This window comes from Malus sylvestris, chromosome 4, assembly GCF_916048215.2.
Source record: "Malus sylvestris chromosome 4, drMalSylv7.2, whole genome shotgun sequence".
NCBI classification, from domain to species: domain Eukaryota; kingdom Viridiplantae; phylum Streptophyta; class Magnoliopsida; order Rosales; family Rosaceae; genus Malus; species Malus sylvestris.
The window spans coordinates 27,426,963-27,446,825 of NC_062263.1; the positions used below are offsets into that span (position 1 = coordinate 27,426,963).

Here is a 19,863-nt window from a genome sequence, read left to right on the forward strand (position 1 = left end):
TTATCTAACTCTAAACGAAATCCGAACTTGAGCATATTCTTACCAAAATAATGAATTGAATTATAAAAATGCTAAATAAACTCTCTCAAAAATAAGATTCTTATAGAATTTTCGGCATCTTGCAGTTTAATATTAATTTATATATTGATATTATAAAATATTATTCTAATAACATGAAGTAACAGAGAATTTATAACAAATTTTACTATTAAAAGAATCGTCTTAGCATTTCTCGTTGAATTATCGGTGGAGGAAAAAAGAAGACAAACGAGTACATATACCAGCAGGCATGCATGAGACACGAGTCTAACCTTGCTGCTTTTTCACACGTGATACTCTGAACAAACTTATCCTGTGCTCCGCACCGCCAGCGCACATGAGGTCGGTGCAAAGGAGCAACGATTACGTGGGGTCCAGCACAGGGTGAATTCCGACAAATCAAAAGATGCCACGTAAGAGTCAACAATCAGGTGTGGGGCGGCGCACTGGATGGCAACATGCGATGGCAAAGTTTTTGGCGAAAAGGTTAAAGTAGGTGAAGGACTTGGGCCACGTTAGGACCTACGAACAAAGTTCATTAGAATTTATGGGCCCAATTAATAATTTTTTGTTTTCCTTAAATTATGAAGTGATCATTGTCCCTATGCTTTTGCCCTTTTTACCGTTTAGGATTTCAATTTGCACTGTTAAATTGGTTGGGTGTGGGAGGGTAATTTGGTCTTTCAATTAAATTTGCAAATAAAAAAACAAAGAAATGATTTCCGCACCTTTATCTTTTCTTGAAATCACGGTTTATTTGTGACATTTGAATTGGATGATCAAAAGACACAAGAGGTGCAGAAGAAGAAAAACGTGCACGACAATCATTTCCTTTAAAAAGAAGGAAAATGCGTATGAGACTTTAGCAAAAGTGGGACTTTCCACGAATACTATATCATCTCATATTTTTTGCACAATATTTTATAATATCAACACTAAAATTAATGTTAAACTGTAAGGTGTTGCTAGAGTAGGATTCTCTAATTTCTTATCTACATCATTTTCCTTCACCTCCTCTCACACTTTGCTTTTGGTCTTTTTGTCCCTTGCAAAAAATCAACATAAAATGTTGATGTAGCTCAATCGTAACTGTTCAAGTATGAGGGGAGGGAAGGAGAGAGAGATTAGGAGGGAAAAGAATCCTCATCTGGCAGCGAGTCCATGTAGAGTTCCACTTTGAGAGAATCTTCTTAGCTTTCTCTAAAAAGAATGTTTACAAAGACGGGAGAAACTTACCTATACATGGAGTGCAAATGTGGAGGTGCTAAATACACTATCAAGTATTTTAACTTTACGAAATGATAATGTATTATTAGCTTGGAATACTGCTACAATGACATATCAAGTGTAGGTAATTTCTATTCAACAAATACGTAGGTATGGAGAGCGACACCAAAATTTAATATTTTTCAAAAGTTCTCTAATTCATAACATGAAGGGGACCAGGATAAATTTCAACCACATGAGCCTTTCCAAAAGAACAATTGTATTAAGTTGCTGGCTTCTTCAAATGGTCGGCCTGAAATTGTCTTAACAGTTGCAGAGACTGATGATATAGATTGAGGTCAATGCCGTCAACATTCCTTCCCATACGCGCCTGCAACACTGCCTGAGAAAAAAGAACAAGAACACTTGACCTTTCTTGCTTTCACATTCATGTGTTGTAACACGTGAAAAAGAGCGGCACCAAAAAAAATCATCAAGTGAATGTAAATGTAAGTTACCACTTACCTCATTATCCGGTTGAATAAGCAGCTCGCCGATGAACTGGTAGATGGATCCAACTCGAAAGCTGAGCTCCCGGAGGTGCTGCGTGTTGATTTTTAACCTCTCACTTCCATCGACGATTGTGGCAATGGCTGTCTCTACAGAGTAATCGTGTAACCTACGAACGAAACAAGGAATACTAATTCATATACTGTTTGATGAATTTGAATCTGTTTGATCTATTACCAACTGTTTTGGGTTGTATTAGTGACATTTTTCTAATTATTAAGCTCAGTCAGAGTCTAAAGTGTTTCTTAATGTCTACTTCGGGCACAACCAGAGATGCCAAATTTGCCCGAAGAAGATCTTCTCGGACAGTTCTGCATCCACTCCAACACACTACCATCTAGATGATGATCCAAGTAAATCAAAAGCAAACCACAATCGCTCCAACCAACATTGTCACAACACCGAAAATGCTGAAACTATCATATCTACATTGCCCTTATGATATACTCCAGCTATGATGCCATAGCTGTCCCCAAGGAGAAAAACTCCCCTGCAGGCTGCAACGGGGTGCATATCCCAATTTTCCTTTAGCTTGTGTGACATGGTACGTGATGAGAGATACAGGAACACGGCAATAATGACCCTGGGATAGGAAAGTTTCCCTCGTCCTGAAGACCAACCGAGCCAGCCTTCGCTATAAACTACTTGTCCCCTAAACATGTGGAAGGGAAGAAGTCTTACTTTCCGGTTACTCGTAACGATGCTCCTTGCTTGAAATATGGGGAAGATGGATGCAAATCTTGCAATGTGACCAATGCCCCCGATGTTATCTCAGATGATGCCATCGACTAAACTGTCTAGCTTCAGAAAAGCATCCAAATCTCTACTGCAATTTGACTAGTGAATAAAATCAATTACCAAAAATTACTAATGCAAGCATTTGAAAAATAAGTTGGACCTTTTAGCAATTTTAACAACCTATCAAAAGAAGTAAACTTTGGAAAATTAAGAAAAACAATGGGGTTAAAAGAGCAGAAAGCATATATTTGCACTTCAAAGTTCAAAGTTCGAAGTTCGAACCCACCACCCATTCAAAATTTACCCAATGTCTCAAATAGGCTCTAATGTTATTTTTTTAGAGAAAAATCATGAGGGTAAGAACAATTTAGCAGAAAACCCATCCCCCAGATTCACAATTCAAACTAAATGCAGATAAAAGATGACATCTTTCTCCTTCAATCCATTCACCCAATTCAAATCAGCATAAAATCCAGTTACAAAATGATACATATCAACAAATCAACCATACCCAGTACCCATATTAAAAAAAATAAATTCAAACTTTAAGAAAATAGCAAGGGGGGATGCTTACCTCGCCTTCTGTGTGAGGAGGTGAAGAAGGAAGAGAGGGAAAGAGATGATCATTCGAATACTGGAAGTCTGGAAGCATCAGCAAAGATTCAAACTTTAACAGCAGCAGGCCTACAGCCTACCTCATCTATTTTATCCGGGCTTTTACGAAATCGAATCAGTCGGTTTCGTTGGGCCTTTCTGAAGGAAAGTTATGCTTTCATTTGGGTTGGAATAACACCATGCCCAAGTCAGTCCAAACTTGTTTGGACTAAATTCAAGTTTTTTTTTCCAAAAGAATATAATCTCCGCATTAATATTTTTCAACCTCTCCACACGCTATTATCTCTTATGCACTAAAGTTAGTCTTGTGAAATGCGTTCTATTTATCGTGAAAATAATTTTGCTGATGATTTGGCTCTTTAGGTTTGTCTTGCAGTTTGGGTCCAGTCATTTTTTAGCAAGCTCTTTCTTCATACAATTTGAATGAAGTGAGGATGAGTGACCACATAACCATGGTGACATAGGATTTGATGATAACACCACCTATTGTGTATATTTTGCTAAAATGGTACTTCATATCCTTAAAACCAAATACTTGAGAATTGGTATGAAGAAAAGATATAAAATTTGCTACATTCCAAATGAACAAGTGTTGTTTAGTTAGAAAGTCAAAGATTGAGAGGAAAAGTGTCTCGCATACGACTGTTGACAAATAGCTAATCTTACCTAATCGTCTTTATAAAATATACATATATATATATATATATATATATATATATATATACATACATATATATATATAAAAGACTGAGAAGCAATGGAAGAGAAAAGGAATTAAGCCCCCGAGTGCCACAACCTCTGCCCACCCGAAGTGGTTTGGAGAGCGGGTGGTGTCCAAATGCCCATGACTATTGGGGAGGAGCTTAACTTTCTCTTTATCTTCCTCTTGAGGTGGTTGACAGCTGAGGAAGAAAGAAGAAGAAGTTAAGGCATTTTGTGACTTTTGATGTAAACCAATCAATATCAAGGCACTAACCCATGCACGCCCGTGCCCCTAGTATGATATCACCACTTACTATTAATTCTTGAGTGACACTTCATCGATTTTTCAATGCTATACTCATGATAACGACATATTTTTTGGTATAATCGCCACACTACTAAAATGAAGATAAAATTTTCAATAAGACTGCTTGATTGTACTAGTTCTCATACTGAATAGGACTAGCTACCTTGGTGTGGGGTTATGACCCTAATATTTTTATTCATGTGACTTTATACAAGGTTTTCTCATACGACGACCTATCCACTTATGTTGTAAATATACAAAGGGGGCGTTGAGGGGAAGCGAAAGGTACAGTCGCACAGGGCCCTAAATTTGAAGGGACCCCTAAAATTTTTATCACCTGATATTTATATGTAATAATGTTCTATGTTTAAAAATTATTTTTGTTAGCACTTTAAAATCTCATCTTGCATTCCTTATAACATTTAATTTTTTTTCCTTTCTAAATAAAAAAAATTTGGAGTACAATGAGATACTTTTAATGGCAATAATAATACCTTAAAAAAGGGTTTTTTTTTTCAATTTATTATATAATAATGTTATATATTCAAGCGAAACTTTAAAGTTAGAGTTTTTGAAGTTTTTTTTTCTTGTTTGGTTATTTAAGATTGAACTGCTTTTGATTATTTAGTGAACGTTATGTTTGTAGTTTTATTTATTTATTATTAATGACATTTTTAAACTTACAATTAGTGAGTGCTACACTTATTTTGATTTAAGTGATTACTTTCTAGTGTCAATACATTGTCCTACCCTTAAAAAAAAAAAAACTATCTTAAATAGGGACCCTTTTATTAATTTCGCACAGGACCCAAAAAATCTCAGAGACGGTCTTGTAAATATAGAACATGTATAGGTCTATGTGTCCGTCCAGACGTATTTCTATGCAAGAGTAAACAATACCAAATACAATACGTGACCATCAAATGTTAATAATATTAGGGGTCCGTCCTGGTATTAGTTCTTTGTCCTAAATGCTCCTACCAAAAAGCCACCACCCATTAATTGCTGAACAAAAAGTGTAGCTGTATAGATCATCTTCTTCTCCCCGCAACCATCTCTCAGAATTCACAGATTCAAACTCTCTGTCAGAAATGGAAAACAACACCAACATAAATTTAACTCCTTTTTAAGCAGTTTCTGATGCCAAGAGATTCCAACTTTGAACACGCTCGTTCTGCATGGGAATTTCAAATTTCCGTTATTTGTAACCAACCGTCGGTCAAATTCACAGAGTCTTCGTTTCCGCACTCACGTCTGTGATTCCTCGTTGTCCTACATAAACACGAGTAGAAATCTCTTCTGGGTCGTGTGCAATATCGGGGAGCTATGCCATACGAAACTGAAAAAACGAAGAGTTCAGCGGCAGCGGCGGCGGCAGGGCATGCTATGATGGAGATAGAAGCGGGAAAGCCCTCAGGAAACGGGGTTGTGGCCGGAGGGCTGAGCCATCTGAGTGAGACTCTGTGGAGGGAGAAGACAAGTTTGGAGATTGTGGGAGATGTGTCTGCAAGGCTGACGTGGAAGGATCTGACGGTGATGGTGACTCTGAACAACGGCGAGACGCAGAAGGTGTTGGAGGGTTTGACCGGTTACGCTGAGCCTGGAACTTTCACGGCTCTCATGGGGCCTTCTGGTTCTGGGAAGTCTACTTTGCTTGATGCTCTGTCGAGTCGGTTGGCCGCCAATGCTTTTCTTTCTGGTACTATTCTGCTCAATGGCCGCAAACGGAAGCTCTCTTTTGGCACTGCTGTGAGTAGTAATCTCCGTGTCTCTTAATTTGAATGTTTTTTGTCTACTTGAGTTTGAGTTGTTGCTTTACGTTTGTTTGGGCCCGTTTACGTAGGAAGCACTTCTGCTCATAAGCGCTTTTGCTAAAAGTGCTCTTTTAAAAAAGTTAAAAACACCTTGAAATTAGTAGATTATGTTTGATCAAGCTAGCTAGGCAGGCTTCTAGATGTGATGTATTCATGATGTTGTTTTTGTGGATGTTGGTGCAAATTTAAACAGGCCTATGTGACCCAAGATGACAATTTGATTGGAACTTTAACGGTGCGAGAGACGATTTCTTATTCGGCAAGGCTAAGGCTGCCGGATAAGATGGCTTGGTCGGAAAAGCGGGCACTGGTTGAGAGCACAATCATAGAGATGGGTCTGCAGGATTGCGCCGACACAGTTATTGGAAATTGGCATTTGCGTGGGATCAGTGGGGGAGAGAAGAGAAGGGTCAGCATTGCTCTTGAAATCTTGACGAGGCCTAGATTGCTCTTCCTGGATGAGCCAACAAGCGGACTTGATAGGTATATTTGTATGCCTTCATTTAATTGGTTTGAAGTGCTTTCACTTTTGTGTTGTAGGGTTAAATCTTGATGATCATTTGGTTTTTTGTGGCAGTGCTTCGGCGTTTTTCGTGACTCAGACATTGCGTGCCCTGGCACGAGACGGAAGGACTGTCATAGCCTCAATTCACCAGCCTAGTAGTGAAGTCTTTGAACTGTTTGATCAACTGTACTTGCTTTCTAGTGGCAAAACAGTCTATTTTGGTCAGGCGGCAGACGCATATGGGGCACGAACTCTCAGTCTTTGCGTTATGAACATCTATTTGTTGATTTAATGTAAGTGTAACAGAGCTCTTACGAACTCATTGGTCGGTTTTTTCAGTTCTTTGCACAAGCCGGCTTTCCGTGCCCTGCTTTGAGGAACCCATCTGATCATTTTCTTAGATGCATAAACTCCGACTTCGACAAAGTAAAGGCCACACTGAAAGGGTCCATGGAACTCAGGGTACGCATAGTACTTTCTCCTTTCTACTTCTATGTTATGTAACTTTAAATGTTCATACTTCGTAGCATTAGTTTCGGTCTTCTGATAAAATTCAAAATGTTTTGTTTGTTGTTATCAGTTTGAGGCAAGTGATGACCCGTTGGAGAAGATTACCACTGCTGAAGCTATAAGAGTTCTTATTGATTCCTATCGTTCTTCTCAACACTCGTACGCAGCTAGAGAAAAAGTTGAGGAGATATCGAAAGTTGTAAGTGTTCATATAAACCGGGATTTTTAACCAGTTGATCATTAATCTGATTACTCTGACTGACGTTTCTTTTGCCATTTGCTGCAGAAAGGAACCGTGCTAGATTCTGGAGGAAGTCAGGCTAGTTTCTTTATGCAGGCCTTCCAATTGTCCAAGCGTTCGTTTATCAATATGTCGAGGGACTTTGGATACTACTGGCTCAGGCTCGTCATTTACATTGTCGTCACAGTTTGTATCGGAACCATCTATTTGAATGTGGGAACGGGTTACAGTTCGATTCTGGTATGTATTATTTGCAAGGCGGAACCATCTATTTGGAGTCCCAAGTTCATTCATGCACTAATACCTTCTCCTCTTCCATTCTGTGACAGGCACGGGGTTCGTGTGCATCTTTCGTCTTTGGTTTTGTCACGTTCATGTCAATTGGCGGGTTTCCTTCCTTCGTAGAGGATATGAAGGTTTGTTCCCTACACCCTTCTACCGGTTCCCCCCATGCGAAAAGGCCCTAAATATTTACTTGGACAGTAATAGTCTAATTTTTCACCACCTAATTTCTCCAGGTTTTCCAAAGAGAGAGGCTGAATGGCCACTACGGCGTTACTGCATTTGTCATCAGCAACACGCTCTCTGCAATGCCATTCCTGATACTGATTACCTTTCTCGCCGGAACTGTTTGTTACTTCATGGTCCGGCTCCACCCGGGCTTCGAGCATTATCTCTTCTTTGTGTTGTGCCTTTATGCAAGTGTCACCGTCGTTGAGAGCTTGATGATGGCGATAGCCAGCATCGTCCCCAACTTCCTCATGGGCATTATCATAGGGGCTGGAATTCAGGTTTGTAATAATTTCGAAGCACACGACTTAGAAGCTTGTGGAAATCGGCACTCAGTAACACTTTTCCTCTTCTTGAACCATGTTTGATGAACTGTATGGTTTTCTTCACATGTCAGGGTATCTTCATGCTAGTCTCCGGGTACTTCAGGCTCCCGAATGACATCCCAAAACCCGTCTGGCGTTACCCTATGTCATACATCAGCTTCCACTTCTGGGCTTTACAGGTAAAAAATACAACATTTGTTAGATTTTTGGGTCGACGGGCCAAGGGCGCCACTTCAACAACTCTGATATTGTCCCTAAACTTGATAATTACCACCTGCTCTATCGGTCAAATGTGGAGTTTTATCACAAAATGCGTTAGTATTAGTTAGAGTGGGGTAATAATATTTAAACTATTTCTTTCTTCTTTCCCCCACCAAAGTGGGATAGCCGACCTCTGAGTCAAATCCAACAAGAAAACGCATAGGCAATGTGAAGAAGGAGGCAACAAAGTTGTTACTCGACAACATAATATCCGGAAAGCTTAACGGCAATTCGATATCAAACACGAAGACGTCAAAGTCTCCGTAACTGAAACCATCAAATGGCATTTGCTCGTCGTAACGGAAGACCAAAGTGGGTGACGATAGAGCCTCACTGGATGGCGGAGGTACACACCTGCATCCCTTCTCTGCAGCTAGAACCACCACATCGGCAACGAATTTCTCCTCCGTTATAACAACGTTAGGAAAGTTGGTGACTGTGTCAGGACCCGTAAGAAGGATGGCAGCTCTATCGTAAACACTGGAGGAGGACTGAAGTGAGCGAGGATAGAGTCGCCGCCCAGCGAGTCTCTGTCATTGCCCACTTCGGTCCTCCGTTACAACGAGCAAACACCGTTTGATGGTTTCCGTTACAGAGCCGTTGACGCCTTCGTGTTTGATATCGACTTGCCGTTGAGCTTTCAGGATATTATGTTGTCTAGTAACAACTTTGTGCGAGGCGAGCTCGGCAAGTTTGACGTCAACGATTTCTTGACGTCGTATGTTGAATCCAACAGTATAAGTGTAAACTCCAAGTGTGCACGTGGATGTTAGAGGATTATATTGTAATTACTTAGAGGGAATTGTGCTTCAAAAAACTGATGTCTATGAACATGTTTCACCTTCAGGGACAATACCAGAATGACCTGAGCGGCTTATTGTTCGACAACCAGACACCGGACCTTCCTAAGATTCCCGGCGAGTACATCCTGGAAAATGTGTTCCAGATTAACACAGCCAGATCGAAATGGATAGACCTGAGTGTGATCTTGAGCATGATTGTCGTGTACCGGATCATCTTCTTCATCATGATCAAGTTCAGCGAGGATGTGACGCCGTGGATTCGAGGTTACATGGCGAGGCGAAGAATGCAACAGAAGAATGGAAACCAGAACACAACAGTTGCACCCGATGGCCTCACACAGTCACCTTCTTTGAGGAACCATGCAAGAAGGTAGACTGAAACCTCTGAATACAAATTCCACAAAATTAAAATACACTTGAGGGACTTCGAATTTAGAGATTGTAGTGTATGTTTTGATGCTTGATTTCTAAATATTATGAGTTTTTAACCGGAGGGAGGATGACTGTAGGTTTTATCCTGGTTATCATTTACTTACCTTGAGGGACGCGATCTCGCGTAAGTAAAAGATGTAAAAATACATTTAGGGCTGGTTTGGAAGTGATTTTGGAATGTTTAGAGGTGCTTTTAACGATGTCTTGAAAAAAATTAAAAAAAATAAAAATAAAAGTGACAAATTATAAAATTATTTCGACTTGTGTTAAAATTTCCAATGTGCTTCAATGCGCTTATGAGAAAGCTCATGAACAGTGTCTTTTCATAAACATTTTAGAAGAGAAACTTCAAAAGGGTTGCTGCAACAGGGCACTGCCCTCAAAAGGGTGGGATTAGTGGGGTCAGATGAGATCATGAAGCTCTGTTATGTGAGAATTGACAAACAGTACACGTGGTCCGACTGTCCTACACAAGTTTTTCTTGCAATCTAATTTCATTCATCCCATATTCGAAGTATAGTTTTTGTTGATCTAGCATTCTAATTAGGGTTAGTGGCATGAATTTGGTCATTATTGGTATACGAAGCATGGACATGGTGGTATCCCCTTGTATCCCTATGTCGTATTCTCTTGTGGGCATAGATCAACTCTTCTTGTTAATTTGACGTATCCCCGTGTTAATATCTCAATTGATTTTTATGTGGAACTATGTACAATTTCAAGTCAACAGATTGTTCCTACTATTTACACATCAATTTCAGATCAATGGAAAATCATACCTAATGAAATACTTGAGGGGATGTATAAAATTCACTTTCATTGAAAACTGGCCTCAAATCTTCTTGCTGCATAAACTCTAAAGGGAAGGAAACAAGATGCCCCCTTACATGCTTCAGTCTTTCCATCGGATCTGTTTCTTTCGCCTCTCCATCCTTGCCGGACTCCAACAGCTTCTCGGGGGCTATTCCCAAATCGATCGTTGTGTGGCCATGTTTGTCTTTCCATTGAGCCTTGCATTGTCTGAGAGCAGCTCTGCATTTTGATGGCAAAAGTAGAGATTTTAGAGTGCATAGAGCAAATAAGTAAAAGGGCGACCCCAAGCCAACAAAGCTCCTCGCTTTGCAATGGCCGGGGAAGGAACGTATATTGTACGCAGTCTTGTAGTCAATATTGCACTGCTATTGTTAACAAAGAATCGAGATATTGACACTATTGATGGCATAATGCCAGTTCCATAGACAGGCTAAACCTGATCATTACCGTACCTTGAGTGAATAGAATCATTAGGGATGCAAGAAAAGACATCTTCGTAAATAATTGAATTTTCCTGGAAGACAAAAACATGAGAAAGTTACAGAAACTCAAAAATAATCGATCAAAACCAAAAATAAACACAGATTCTAACCACAGATTAGAGAATTGCAAGTTTTACCTTCGCAGTTTCTAACCACAGATTCTTGTATGTTGTGTCTGATACAGGATCACTGATTTGATTTATCTGAAAGATTTGAGATTCACCAAACAATGTTAATATTAACAGAGGAAAATATAAATCAGTAATGAACGATAAATTAGTGAATGTTTCATCGATGTTTCCAACCTCCCCTGCCTGGAGACCAAGGTGCTCGGACCACAGCGAGCACCTGAGACTATACGCAAATTTTCCGGCCTTCCATGGTTGTCCATTCATAGATGATTCAAGAAACTCCTTGTCCTCAAGCACTACACCAATCTGCAATGAATATCACATTGTTCATAGGTCATGTGTTTGAAGGATCTCTTTCTATGTAAATTTAAAAAAAACTAAACGATTGTCCAAGTACAACTACGGAAAACAGAGAATCTGACTGCTATTGAAAACTATTGCTTCGTACTAGAGCTGTCGTGGAAGTATGAAGTTGAACAACTCATTTGAGCAAAAAATTCTTAGGGAAGCGGGAGTATTACACAAGTAAAGGAACACTATGTTTTCTTCACAAATATGTCTAGATGTCAAATAAAAATCAACTTCTACGCTCAATGGTCTGCACTGCAGCACACAATAGCGTTTCTGTTACTAGTGAACTTTAGTTGAGGTGAAATAAAAGAACGAACAAAATGCAATGAACGTGCCGCAACACTTGTTTGCTTGACAAAAAAGAGAAATTTACCTCAGAGTCTCTTGATCCGAGCAGACTTCTGTCATTAATATTAGATGATCCAATCAAGGAAATACGATCATCTATTATCATCACTTTGCTGTGTACATAAACCTGATAAATTCATACAACGAATGAAATCCAGCAATCAATTGACAAACGAAAGCACATATCATATGTAACGCAGAAAATTACCTGACTTGTTGCCACAGGGCCACCTTCGAAAAGTCTTCCATATGTCCTCAGACCATAGAAAGAAATGTAATCGTGTGTCTTAGGACCAAGCTTAACTTTGAGCTTATGCAGTATTGAGTGTTTTTCCCAGCTAATGGTACGGTACTGCCAATGCATTATGGCTCTAACGGTAGCTGCACCACCATCGTCCACACCACCCTATTACATGTACCATGAATTAAAACGAAGAGAAAACACTGTTACTGAAAATTCACAGCAAATAAATGGGCAATCAAATTAAGAAAATAAACCAAGAATTGTACCTGAAAGCCGGGTAATAATGGTATGACAACAATAACCCTAAAACACTTTTGTTCTTTGTATGCTAGCACAATACGCCTGTACAACGTTTCCAGGACACGATTCTGTATAATCTCATCCCCTGAAAGACCTGATATGAAAAATTGATTCTGGAAACAAACATCAACCAACATAGCAAAATAATCAGCGCACGAACTGAAAATCAAGACTTTAAACAGCATCTATTCATATTTAAATTACGAGTATTTGTTTGATTCAGATCAAAGAATGATTCATGAAGTGAGGACAGTGGTGCAACCTCAATATAGACAAAATGTTCCGCGTTCTCAATGAGAGAACAATAAGCGCTGTGTATGCTATCTTCAGTTTGGCTAGATCCAGCAGACCACTGGCTCACACTTCTCACAACCTACACATCACATATTCATTAGATAGAACTACATGCCTAGGCCTAGCCAAATCGTGAAGTCTTCAAAAACAAAATTCCAGGTATCCAAGAGGCCTCTGTAACCTGACAATGGCATGCAGTACGAGGACCTATTTGTCCGTAATCATCAGCAGCAACAGCATGATCACCTCCCTCTGAACTTTCTGACGATTCATCTGAAGTTGTGGAGCCAGAATGTGTCATGTTGTTTAAATTTGCTTCACTTTTGAGATCCTTAGAATGAAGGTCATCTGTGTAACCTTTCATCTGTGTATCAGGGTCTAGATCATCAGCTGGCTGGTCTAAAAGATTACGATTCAAGTTCACGGCGCTTAACTTTTGGTTTTCAATAGGAGCATCCAAACCATCTTCTTGAGGCAAAAGCAATGGAATATTTTGCACTGGTGATAGCGAGGAAAAAGAGTTCTCTCTGCAGATTCCATTCTGGTTTTCTTCTTTGTTTTTCTTCTCAATGTCTATTTCGCTACTTCTTCCCAAGTAGTGGGGGAGAACCATGTGGTGCTGAGGCATAAGTAGCGGAATTGTTTGTTCATTTGGAGCTTTGTTTCTCTAGAAATGGTTCGTCAAGTTAGCAAATTTACTTAATTAAAAAGAGAGAATGTCTCCACAAGACCAGAAATAGCACAAACTCAACCTTAGCATGGTTCCAACGCTGAACAAAGTGCCGAGCAATGTCACGACAGGGCGGTCCCCAAAGAGCACAATGGACATCATGCCATGGCATACGCGGATACTTTTCACGGTCCAATTCATCTTGCATTGCGTCCTCCCAAGAATTTGGTTCGGATTCTCTACCCCCCATTGCAAAAAGGAAAATGAGTATGAGTTGTATATGATAATTTTTTTAGGAAGAAACTGAGAAATACCTTGGGTTATAATAATCCTTTCCCGGCCATATATGAGGAGGGCAGTCACCCACTTTGTGTTCAACCGTGTCATAGCGGCCAAAGCACAAGTCTAATCCTCCCATGAAGCAAATCTGGTAATCAACAATGACAAGTTTTTCATGATGTGACCTGTACATTTACGTAAATAATTTATGGAGAAAACAAGTTAATTAAAAAAATGTGGATAATTTTAATTCAATCTTGATATCAAGATAAAATTGAGATGAAATCCGTTCAGAAAGTGCATACCATAAATAAATGCCTGTGGGGAAACGGTCAGGATAGCGCATTACTCTCACATTCTCATGAATGTTAGAAAGCAATCTCTTGCTGTAAGAACTGTTGATTTTTAAGGCAATAGAAACCTCCTTGTAGAGAAGAATGAAAATCTGCATATAAACCAACATTCGAACAGAAAACGTGTCAAATCAACCCACTAAAACAGAATAAATACCAACAATGAGAGAGAATAGTTGTGTTTGCACCTGAACTCCTTGCTTAGCCTTTTCTTCTAGTAATGCATCAAGCCGAGAAGATGGATTGCTATGAAACGGACGTCTAAGATACAATTCTGGGCAAAGCCACCAGCCAGTAATGAAAATCTGGAGGCAAGCATTTTACGGTTGAGACCTCTCACCACCAGAAATGCACTTTAATTGGCGTAAACAAGGCAAGAAACAAACCTCGGATTTTGCACCTTCAATAGAAGTAGCAATAGCTTCAAATGCTGCTTCTCCATCTACAAACCATTGAGCTTGACTCCCGTCATCGGCCAAACCCCTTGGAGGAGCAAAGGAACCAAACCGATGAGGATGACACCAACCTTCATGAGGCCTTGAAACAGCATCATTTATTGCAGTAACCCATCCCTTAACTTTAGCATTGCTAGTGGTTCTTAACCTTAAGCTTTGATTTCCACAAGCAACCTTTTGACATTTACAAATCATGTGTCGGTCATCAGAATTAGGTCAAAGATGCTCAAAGCACATATAAGTCATACATAAAATACAAGAACTCACCCTAAATGTATAGCGCAAAGGGTTGCGTTCCTTTATTTGATTAGCCAAATATATTTTAGACTGTCCAATTTCTTTGGAATCTGGCAGTACATTGAAAACAATAATGTCTAAAAGTTCGGTGTCAAAAGGATCCTCCAGTAAGGCCAGGAACCCAGGTTTTAAAACAGCCCACACCTGCAGTTGGATGAAAAGCATCACGATAATCAAAATGCGATTCTCTCGAAATAAATAGACATATTGTAGGAAGCATAGTTTGATTTTTCTGTACTAAACAACTAAAGGAAAAAAGTTCATTCAAAAAACCTTTTGCCAGTTGTTGCTGCAACAATCAAGACATAAGTATGCACATGATTTCACATCAGAGTTAGCCCCGGTAATTTTTGGTAGATGCTTCACCATAACATAACCTTCTTTCAACTTTGGTCCATACTCCTGTAAAAAGGAGAGCTTCGACACCTCCAAAAATTTGCAGACCTACAATCCAAAATCACTTCTTATAACAAGCGTGAAAACGAGTACCACCAAATTACAGCAGTAATAGATAAGGAGCACACCTCTCGAGAATTGACTAGATCCATGTTCCCCAAAAAATGGTTCAAATAACCCTGCATTGCAACCTTCCCTCTGTCGGAAATGGACTGCTGGCCTCCTAATGCTGGACGGAGGATGGGAAGAGCAGCACGAGATGGAACATCTCTGCATCATAACCAAATTTAGAGAACCATAAGTACTATTAGCATAAAGGCTTAATTTGTGCCCATGAATGAAAGAGAAAAGGGGATACGAAAGTCAGAAAATCACCTGTTTCTAACACCTTCGTCATGATGTAAAGGGACCGCCCCATCATCTGGTTCGTCATCATCTTGCACTACCGCTGTCTGATCAACTATTCCTATACTATGAAGCCATTCTTTAACCTTTCGTGCAAAGTTCCCATGAAAAGTACATTTTCGTGTTAGGCCAAATACAAATGAGAAAAATCCAGTACACATAAATGTTACTAAAAATGAAAGAACATAGACATATCAAATAAAATTGGCAAACCTGTTCTTGTTTCTCATGAAACTCCTCAATTATCGCGCGTTTCTTCAAAGCAAAATGTAAATAGAGAACCTGTGACGCTTTCTTCAGCAACTGCCACTTGAACTGTTACAGCGGAATACAAAACAAATCGTTGACAATCGAAGAGTTTTGTGAATCATTAGATGAGACAATCATGAACAATGTACCCAAAAATTATTAGAACATAACATTGGTATTAGTTTTGTGGAAATATTGGAAAAATCAAAGAAAGATATGGAAAAGGGTGCCATATCGGGGAACTCTCAGTTAAATATCAACAAACTTACGTATGACCCCGAAGTTTCATTTTAAATTGCCATGTTTTCGAGCAAATTTCCTTCATTTCCATAGATGGCAACCGATATCAATATCAATATCGATATATCCATGTATATTTACACAAATTTGCATATCGATATTTCCCCTGATACCTTGATATTTTAAACACTGGTATTAGTAAAAGAGCAATCATATGATCTAAAAACAACACAAACTTGGAAATTTGATCAACAAAGTACCCAAACTATTTACCAATATTCAACTTCAACTGATTTTCCAAAATAATAATAACAAATTACCAAATTTTAGTTTCTAAAAACTTAAACTTTTGAAGAACAACCATCCCAAACAGTTCATACAGATACAAATTACACAGAGAAAGAGAGAGCTTTGCCTGCTTGTACTGAAACTCAATGGTGTAAGACAAAAGCATGGGGCTAATATCTCCGGTTTCGGGCCGCGAAACCGACACGATGGTGGCCACCGGAAGCTCTTCGAAAATCGGGGTGAAGGAGAAAGACCCCACAATCATATTCACTGCATCGGACTGCACAAAACCGGTGGCAAGGAGCTTCTCCGACGACATCCGACAGTTCTTGCTTTCGGAATCCCAATAAACTCACTTCCTGCATATCCTTAAAAAACCAGACCAAAGTTTGAGACTTTCGGGTTTTTTAAGAAACAAGAAACAAGAGCTTGATTGTCAAATGCAGCGGTTTTTATGGTTTGCAGAACTCCCGGGAAATTGAGGAAGGTGGGCTTTGGGTTTTGGTGAACCCACTGATTCTGCATGATGTTTGGTTAGTGAAGTGACACGTGTGATTGTTAGGTTTTGAATCCGTCTGTTAATCCACGTGGCAGTAGATAAAGTAGGTAGTATGCAGTTTGAGTGAGCCCTATGGTAAAAAAAAGAGGTGGAATTAGAAAAACAATTAGCAAAACTAATTGGAGTTATTTAGTTGGTATATGCTATATATGGATCTGGTATTTGTATTTCATGATGATGGCAATGGCTGCTTGCCAAATGTCCAAGATACCCTTTTTAATTTTTTTGCTTTCAATGTAACTCTTTGAATTAGGAAACCAAAATTCAGGTTATACTCTCTTCCATAGTTGATCAATCTGAATTCAATCAATAATTTTATTATTATCAAGAATTCGTTTTTAAGAGTGGATACGATTCAGATTGTATTGGTCAAGTTTAATTAATAATACGGTTACAAGCCTAAGATCAATAGTTTCAAAATTGTACTAAACTTCAAATTCAACATTTTTATCTAGTAATGCCAGCAAAATTACTACACATGTATCTTGATTATACCAAATTTTGGTTTAAGCCAGTTTAAAAAGCTTAAAACTACAACCAAACCAACCTATTACCGTATGTTTTGGTCGGTGCGACCAAATAGATGCCTGCCTCTAACTGTTTCCTATGAGATTCGAACTCAGAATATAATTTAAACATTAGTTAAAAATAACTCTCTATGTAGAAGCCAATTTTCATGAAAATAACTTGAGGGCATTTTGGTAACTGTACATAGTATGTCATTAGGGTTCATGTACCACAGTGGCAGTTGCATACGGCATATCCCATTGGAGGATCAGAAGAAAAAGAATATTCAAATTTATGCGCTTACCTCTGCGAATATGCCGAAAAGGGGTTAGTGGGTATCTTCCAAAACACCCACTCGTTAAGCATATGTAATTATGTTTGAGAAAGATTAATTAGACCACATAATTAAGTTTAAGTAAGCGTAATTACTAAATTAAGGCATGCTCATTGTTGTTGGAGATTCCATTATGCCAAGCCAACCACTAAAGCAACAAATTAATACTTATTTAAGTTTTTCTAGCTAAAATAATCAATGAGATTGACGAAATTCTTTATTTTGGTTCCTGAAGTTTAAAATCGATAGAAGCGGTTTCTGAGATTGTTCACCATTAATCATATTGGTCATTTCATGAAAAATCTCCGTTCAAATAAATGTATTTTTATCAAATCAACCCCTCCACTTGACCTAGTGATTTTTTTAACTCAATCCCTTCAATCAATTTTAAATCTTAGAAACTAAATTGAGGTTATGGCAATTGCAGAGACTTTATTGTTTGAACAATTTTTATTTCAAAAGGGGAACAACTACTGCAAACCATAGTTATCTATTCTTTTTGAGCCTGAAGAGCTTATGGAGAAATTCATCATGTCCATGTTCACGATCAAGCAGACTCATCAACTCTAAGCATTAATCTGGGACCTTCCACATTTTATTTATTTATTTGAGAGTCGCAGTTCTCGTCTTTATCACTAAGTCATTTGTCGTGATTTTTCTGAGACTATTTTAACAAAAAAAAAAAAACCTTAATGTTTATTAATGTTTCTGACCACAACTTGTCGTGCACGGCTAGATTATGCAGTTTATGCGACAAGTAACGAAAATAAAATTGCAATTTTTGGTTCAGTAATTGCGTGAAAGTGATGGTTGCATAATTTGACACCTGTTTAAATTTTATTTATTTTTGGTCTATGACGCACACCGGACAATAACCAAACTTAACAAGCAAGACGAAAACAGTCTAAATAGTCAATTTATGACGTAAGAGCTGAGTAGAAGCTCGTGATTTATATGGACAAAAATAGAAGCTCGTTTTGATCTTATTAAAGGCTTGTTTGGTATTGTTGTGTTTTGAAAAAAAATTGCTGTGAGAATAAGCGGTTGTGCTGTGAGAATAAGCGGCTGTGAAATAAATCAGCAGAGTGTTTGGTAAACTTTTTTGTAAAAGTGTTTTTGGAAAAAAAACAGTCTGATAGTAGGTCTTTTCATTAAAGGAGCAATGTAGCTCCGTGTGCTTTGAAAAAAAACCAGTTTTCCAAAGCTGCAAATAGCAGCTTCAGCTTTTTCCTTTGATTTCAGCTTATTCTCACAGCAGCTTTCAAAATAAGCCTTTTTTTTCAGTTTACCAAACATCTAAAACCTTCACAGTTTTTTTTCATGGGTGCTTTTTTTTTAAGCACCTCACTCCCAAACCACCCCTAAGTGTGAGTATCGGAGCACGAGATTTGTGGCTCAGTGAGTTAAGAATATTTTTTTAGGGAAAACTAATGAAAAATATTTGAAAATTTTGAATTTTAACGATAAAGACAAAATAAAGAGTCAAATGAATAGTATCAAAATTAACTTTTTAGTATAAAAATATGATTTTTCGTTAAAATAAACAATACCATAAGTTTTTGTTAAAATTCCCTATTTTTTATTGCACTCGAGGTTTCGAGTTTCATTTCTCTTGCTTCAATATCTCTTGTATAAAAAATTATGAGAATTGGACAATAAAACGTGATAACAAAGACTCTTGTGTTTTGCTAGAGGTAGCAACTCTGATTTTATTGAGAAATATTTTAGTGGGTCAAGAACACGGTCCGGTATATTAAGTACCTTTAAAAAGTAGTTAAAACTTTTTTTTAAGTATTCAATTACTTGTATTATGATACTTTGTGTACTGAGCTGTGTTACTGCCAAGCTAAAAAAATCAAGAGATAATATTTGAAAAAAGAGAAAAATTATAGGCGACCTCTGTGTGTGACTGGGATGAACGTTTGATTCGGGTCAAAACTACAGAACATCTTTTAGATTTGTATGTTTTGTTCGAGAGCTTCTGCAAATCGGTTCTGGACAACCTGTCGATCATGGAAGAACAAAAGAAGTGTCCGGCTGAAGTGAAAGTAGCCATCACTAGCTTGATATTTGCAGCTCCGACGTGCACTAAAGATGTTCCGGAACTGATGACACTCAGGAAGATTTTTGAGAAGAAATATGGGGAAAAATTTGTATCCGAGGAAACTAACCTGCAAAGTCCCGATTGCGCTGTGAATCTGGCGATGGTTATGAAGCTCAGATACTACTACGAGGAAGCCGCGAAGATCGAAAATCGCAAACTTAAGGCAAATGTTTAGATTGATCAGC

The 19,863-nt window shown here is 38.5% G+C and overlaps 3 protein-coding genes across 5 annotated transcripts; 1 reads left to right on the forward strand and 2 right to left on the reverse strand.

Moving 5' to 3' along the window:
• Positions 1 to 1,322: 1,322 nt before the first annotated feature.
• LOC126618960 (CST complex subunit TEN1-like) lies at positions 1,323 to 3,221 on the reverse strand. 2 transcript variants are annotated; one of them, XM_050287198.1, is made up of 4 exons: positions 3,128 to 3,221; positions 2,497 to 2,652; positions 1,771 to 1,924; positions 1,323 to 1,648 (listed from the first exon to the last, which is right to left on the reverse strand). In XM_050287198.1, the coding sequence occupies exons 2-4, from the start codon at positions 2,598 to 2,600 to the stop codon at positions 1,529 to 1,531; spliced, it is 378 nt and encodes a 125-aa protein (XP_050143155.1). In that variant the 5' UTR covers positions 2,601 to 2,652; positions 3,128 to 3,221; the 3' UTR covers positions 1,323 to 1,528. The 2 variants fall into 2 exon arrangements, with proteins under 2 accessions (XP_050143155.1, XP_050143154.1); XM_050287197.1 differs by having other exon boundaries at positions 2,497 to 2,641; positions 3,128 to 3,215.
• Positions 2,157 to 9,635, forward strand: LOC126618959 (ABC transporter G family member 11-like). Of its 2 annotated transcripts, XM_050287196.1 has the most exons (11): positions 2,157 to 2,207; positions 5,588 to 5,926; positions 6,185 to 6,474; positions 6,569 to 6,740; positions 6,836 to 6,958; positions 7,077 to 7,205; positions 7,293 to 7,487; positions 7,577 to 7,663; positions 7,766 to 8,038; positions 8,155 to 8,262; positions 9,192 to 9,635. In XM_050287196.1, the coding sequence occupies exons 1-11, from the start codon at positions 2,157 to 2,159 to the stop codon at positions 9,519 to 9,521; spliced, it is 2,097 nt and encodes a 698-aa protein (XP_050143153.1). In that variant the 3' UTR covers positions 9,522 to 9,635. The 2 variants fall into 2 exon arrangements, with proteins under 2 accessions (XP_050143153.1, XP_050143152.1); XM_050287195.1 differs by lacking the exon at positions 2,157 to 2,207 and having other exon boundaries at positions 5,144 to 5,926.
• Positions 9,636 to 10,229: 594 nt separating this feature from the next.
• On the reverse strand, positions 10,230 to 16,663 carry LOC126618958 (phospholipase D zeta 1-like). Its single transcript, XM_050287194.1, has 20 exons — positions 16,302 to 16,663; positions 15,611 to 15,712; positions 15,368 to 15,483; positions 15,121 to 15,262; positions 14,870 to 15,040; positions 14,567 to 14,740; positions 14,231 to 14,473; positions 14,033 to 14,149; positions 13,797 to 13,936; positions 13,527 to 13,676; positions 13,295 to 13,451; positions 12,724 to 13,209; positions 12,511 to 12,621; positions 12,215 to 12,361; positions 11,913 to 12,110; positions 11,730 to 11,831; positions 11,180 to 11,311; positions 11,012 to 11,077; positions 10,845 to 10,906; positions 10,230 to 10,611 (listed from the first exon to the last, which is right to left on the reverse strand). Exons 1-20 carry the CDS (start codon positions 16,491 to 16,493, stop codon positions 10,359 to 10,361), a joined length of 3,261 nt encoding a protein of 1,086 aa, XP_050143151.1. The 5' UTR covers positions 16,494 to 16,663; the 3' UTR covers positions 10,230 to 10,358.
• Positions 16,664 to 19,863: the final 3,200 nt, after the last annotated feature.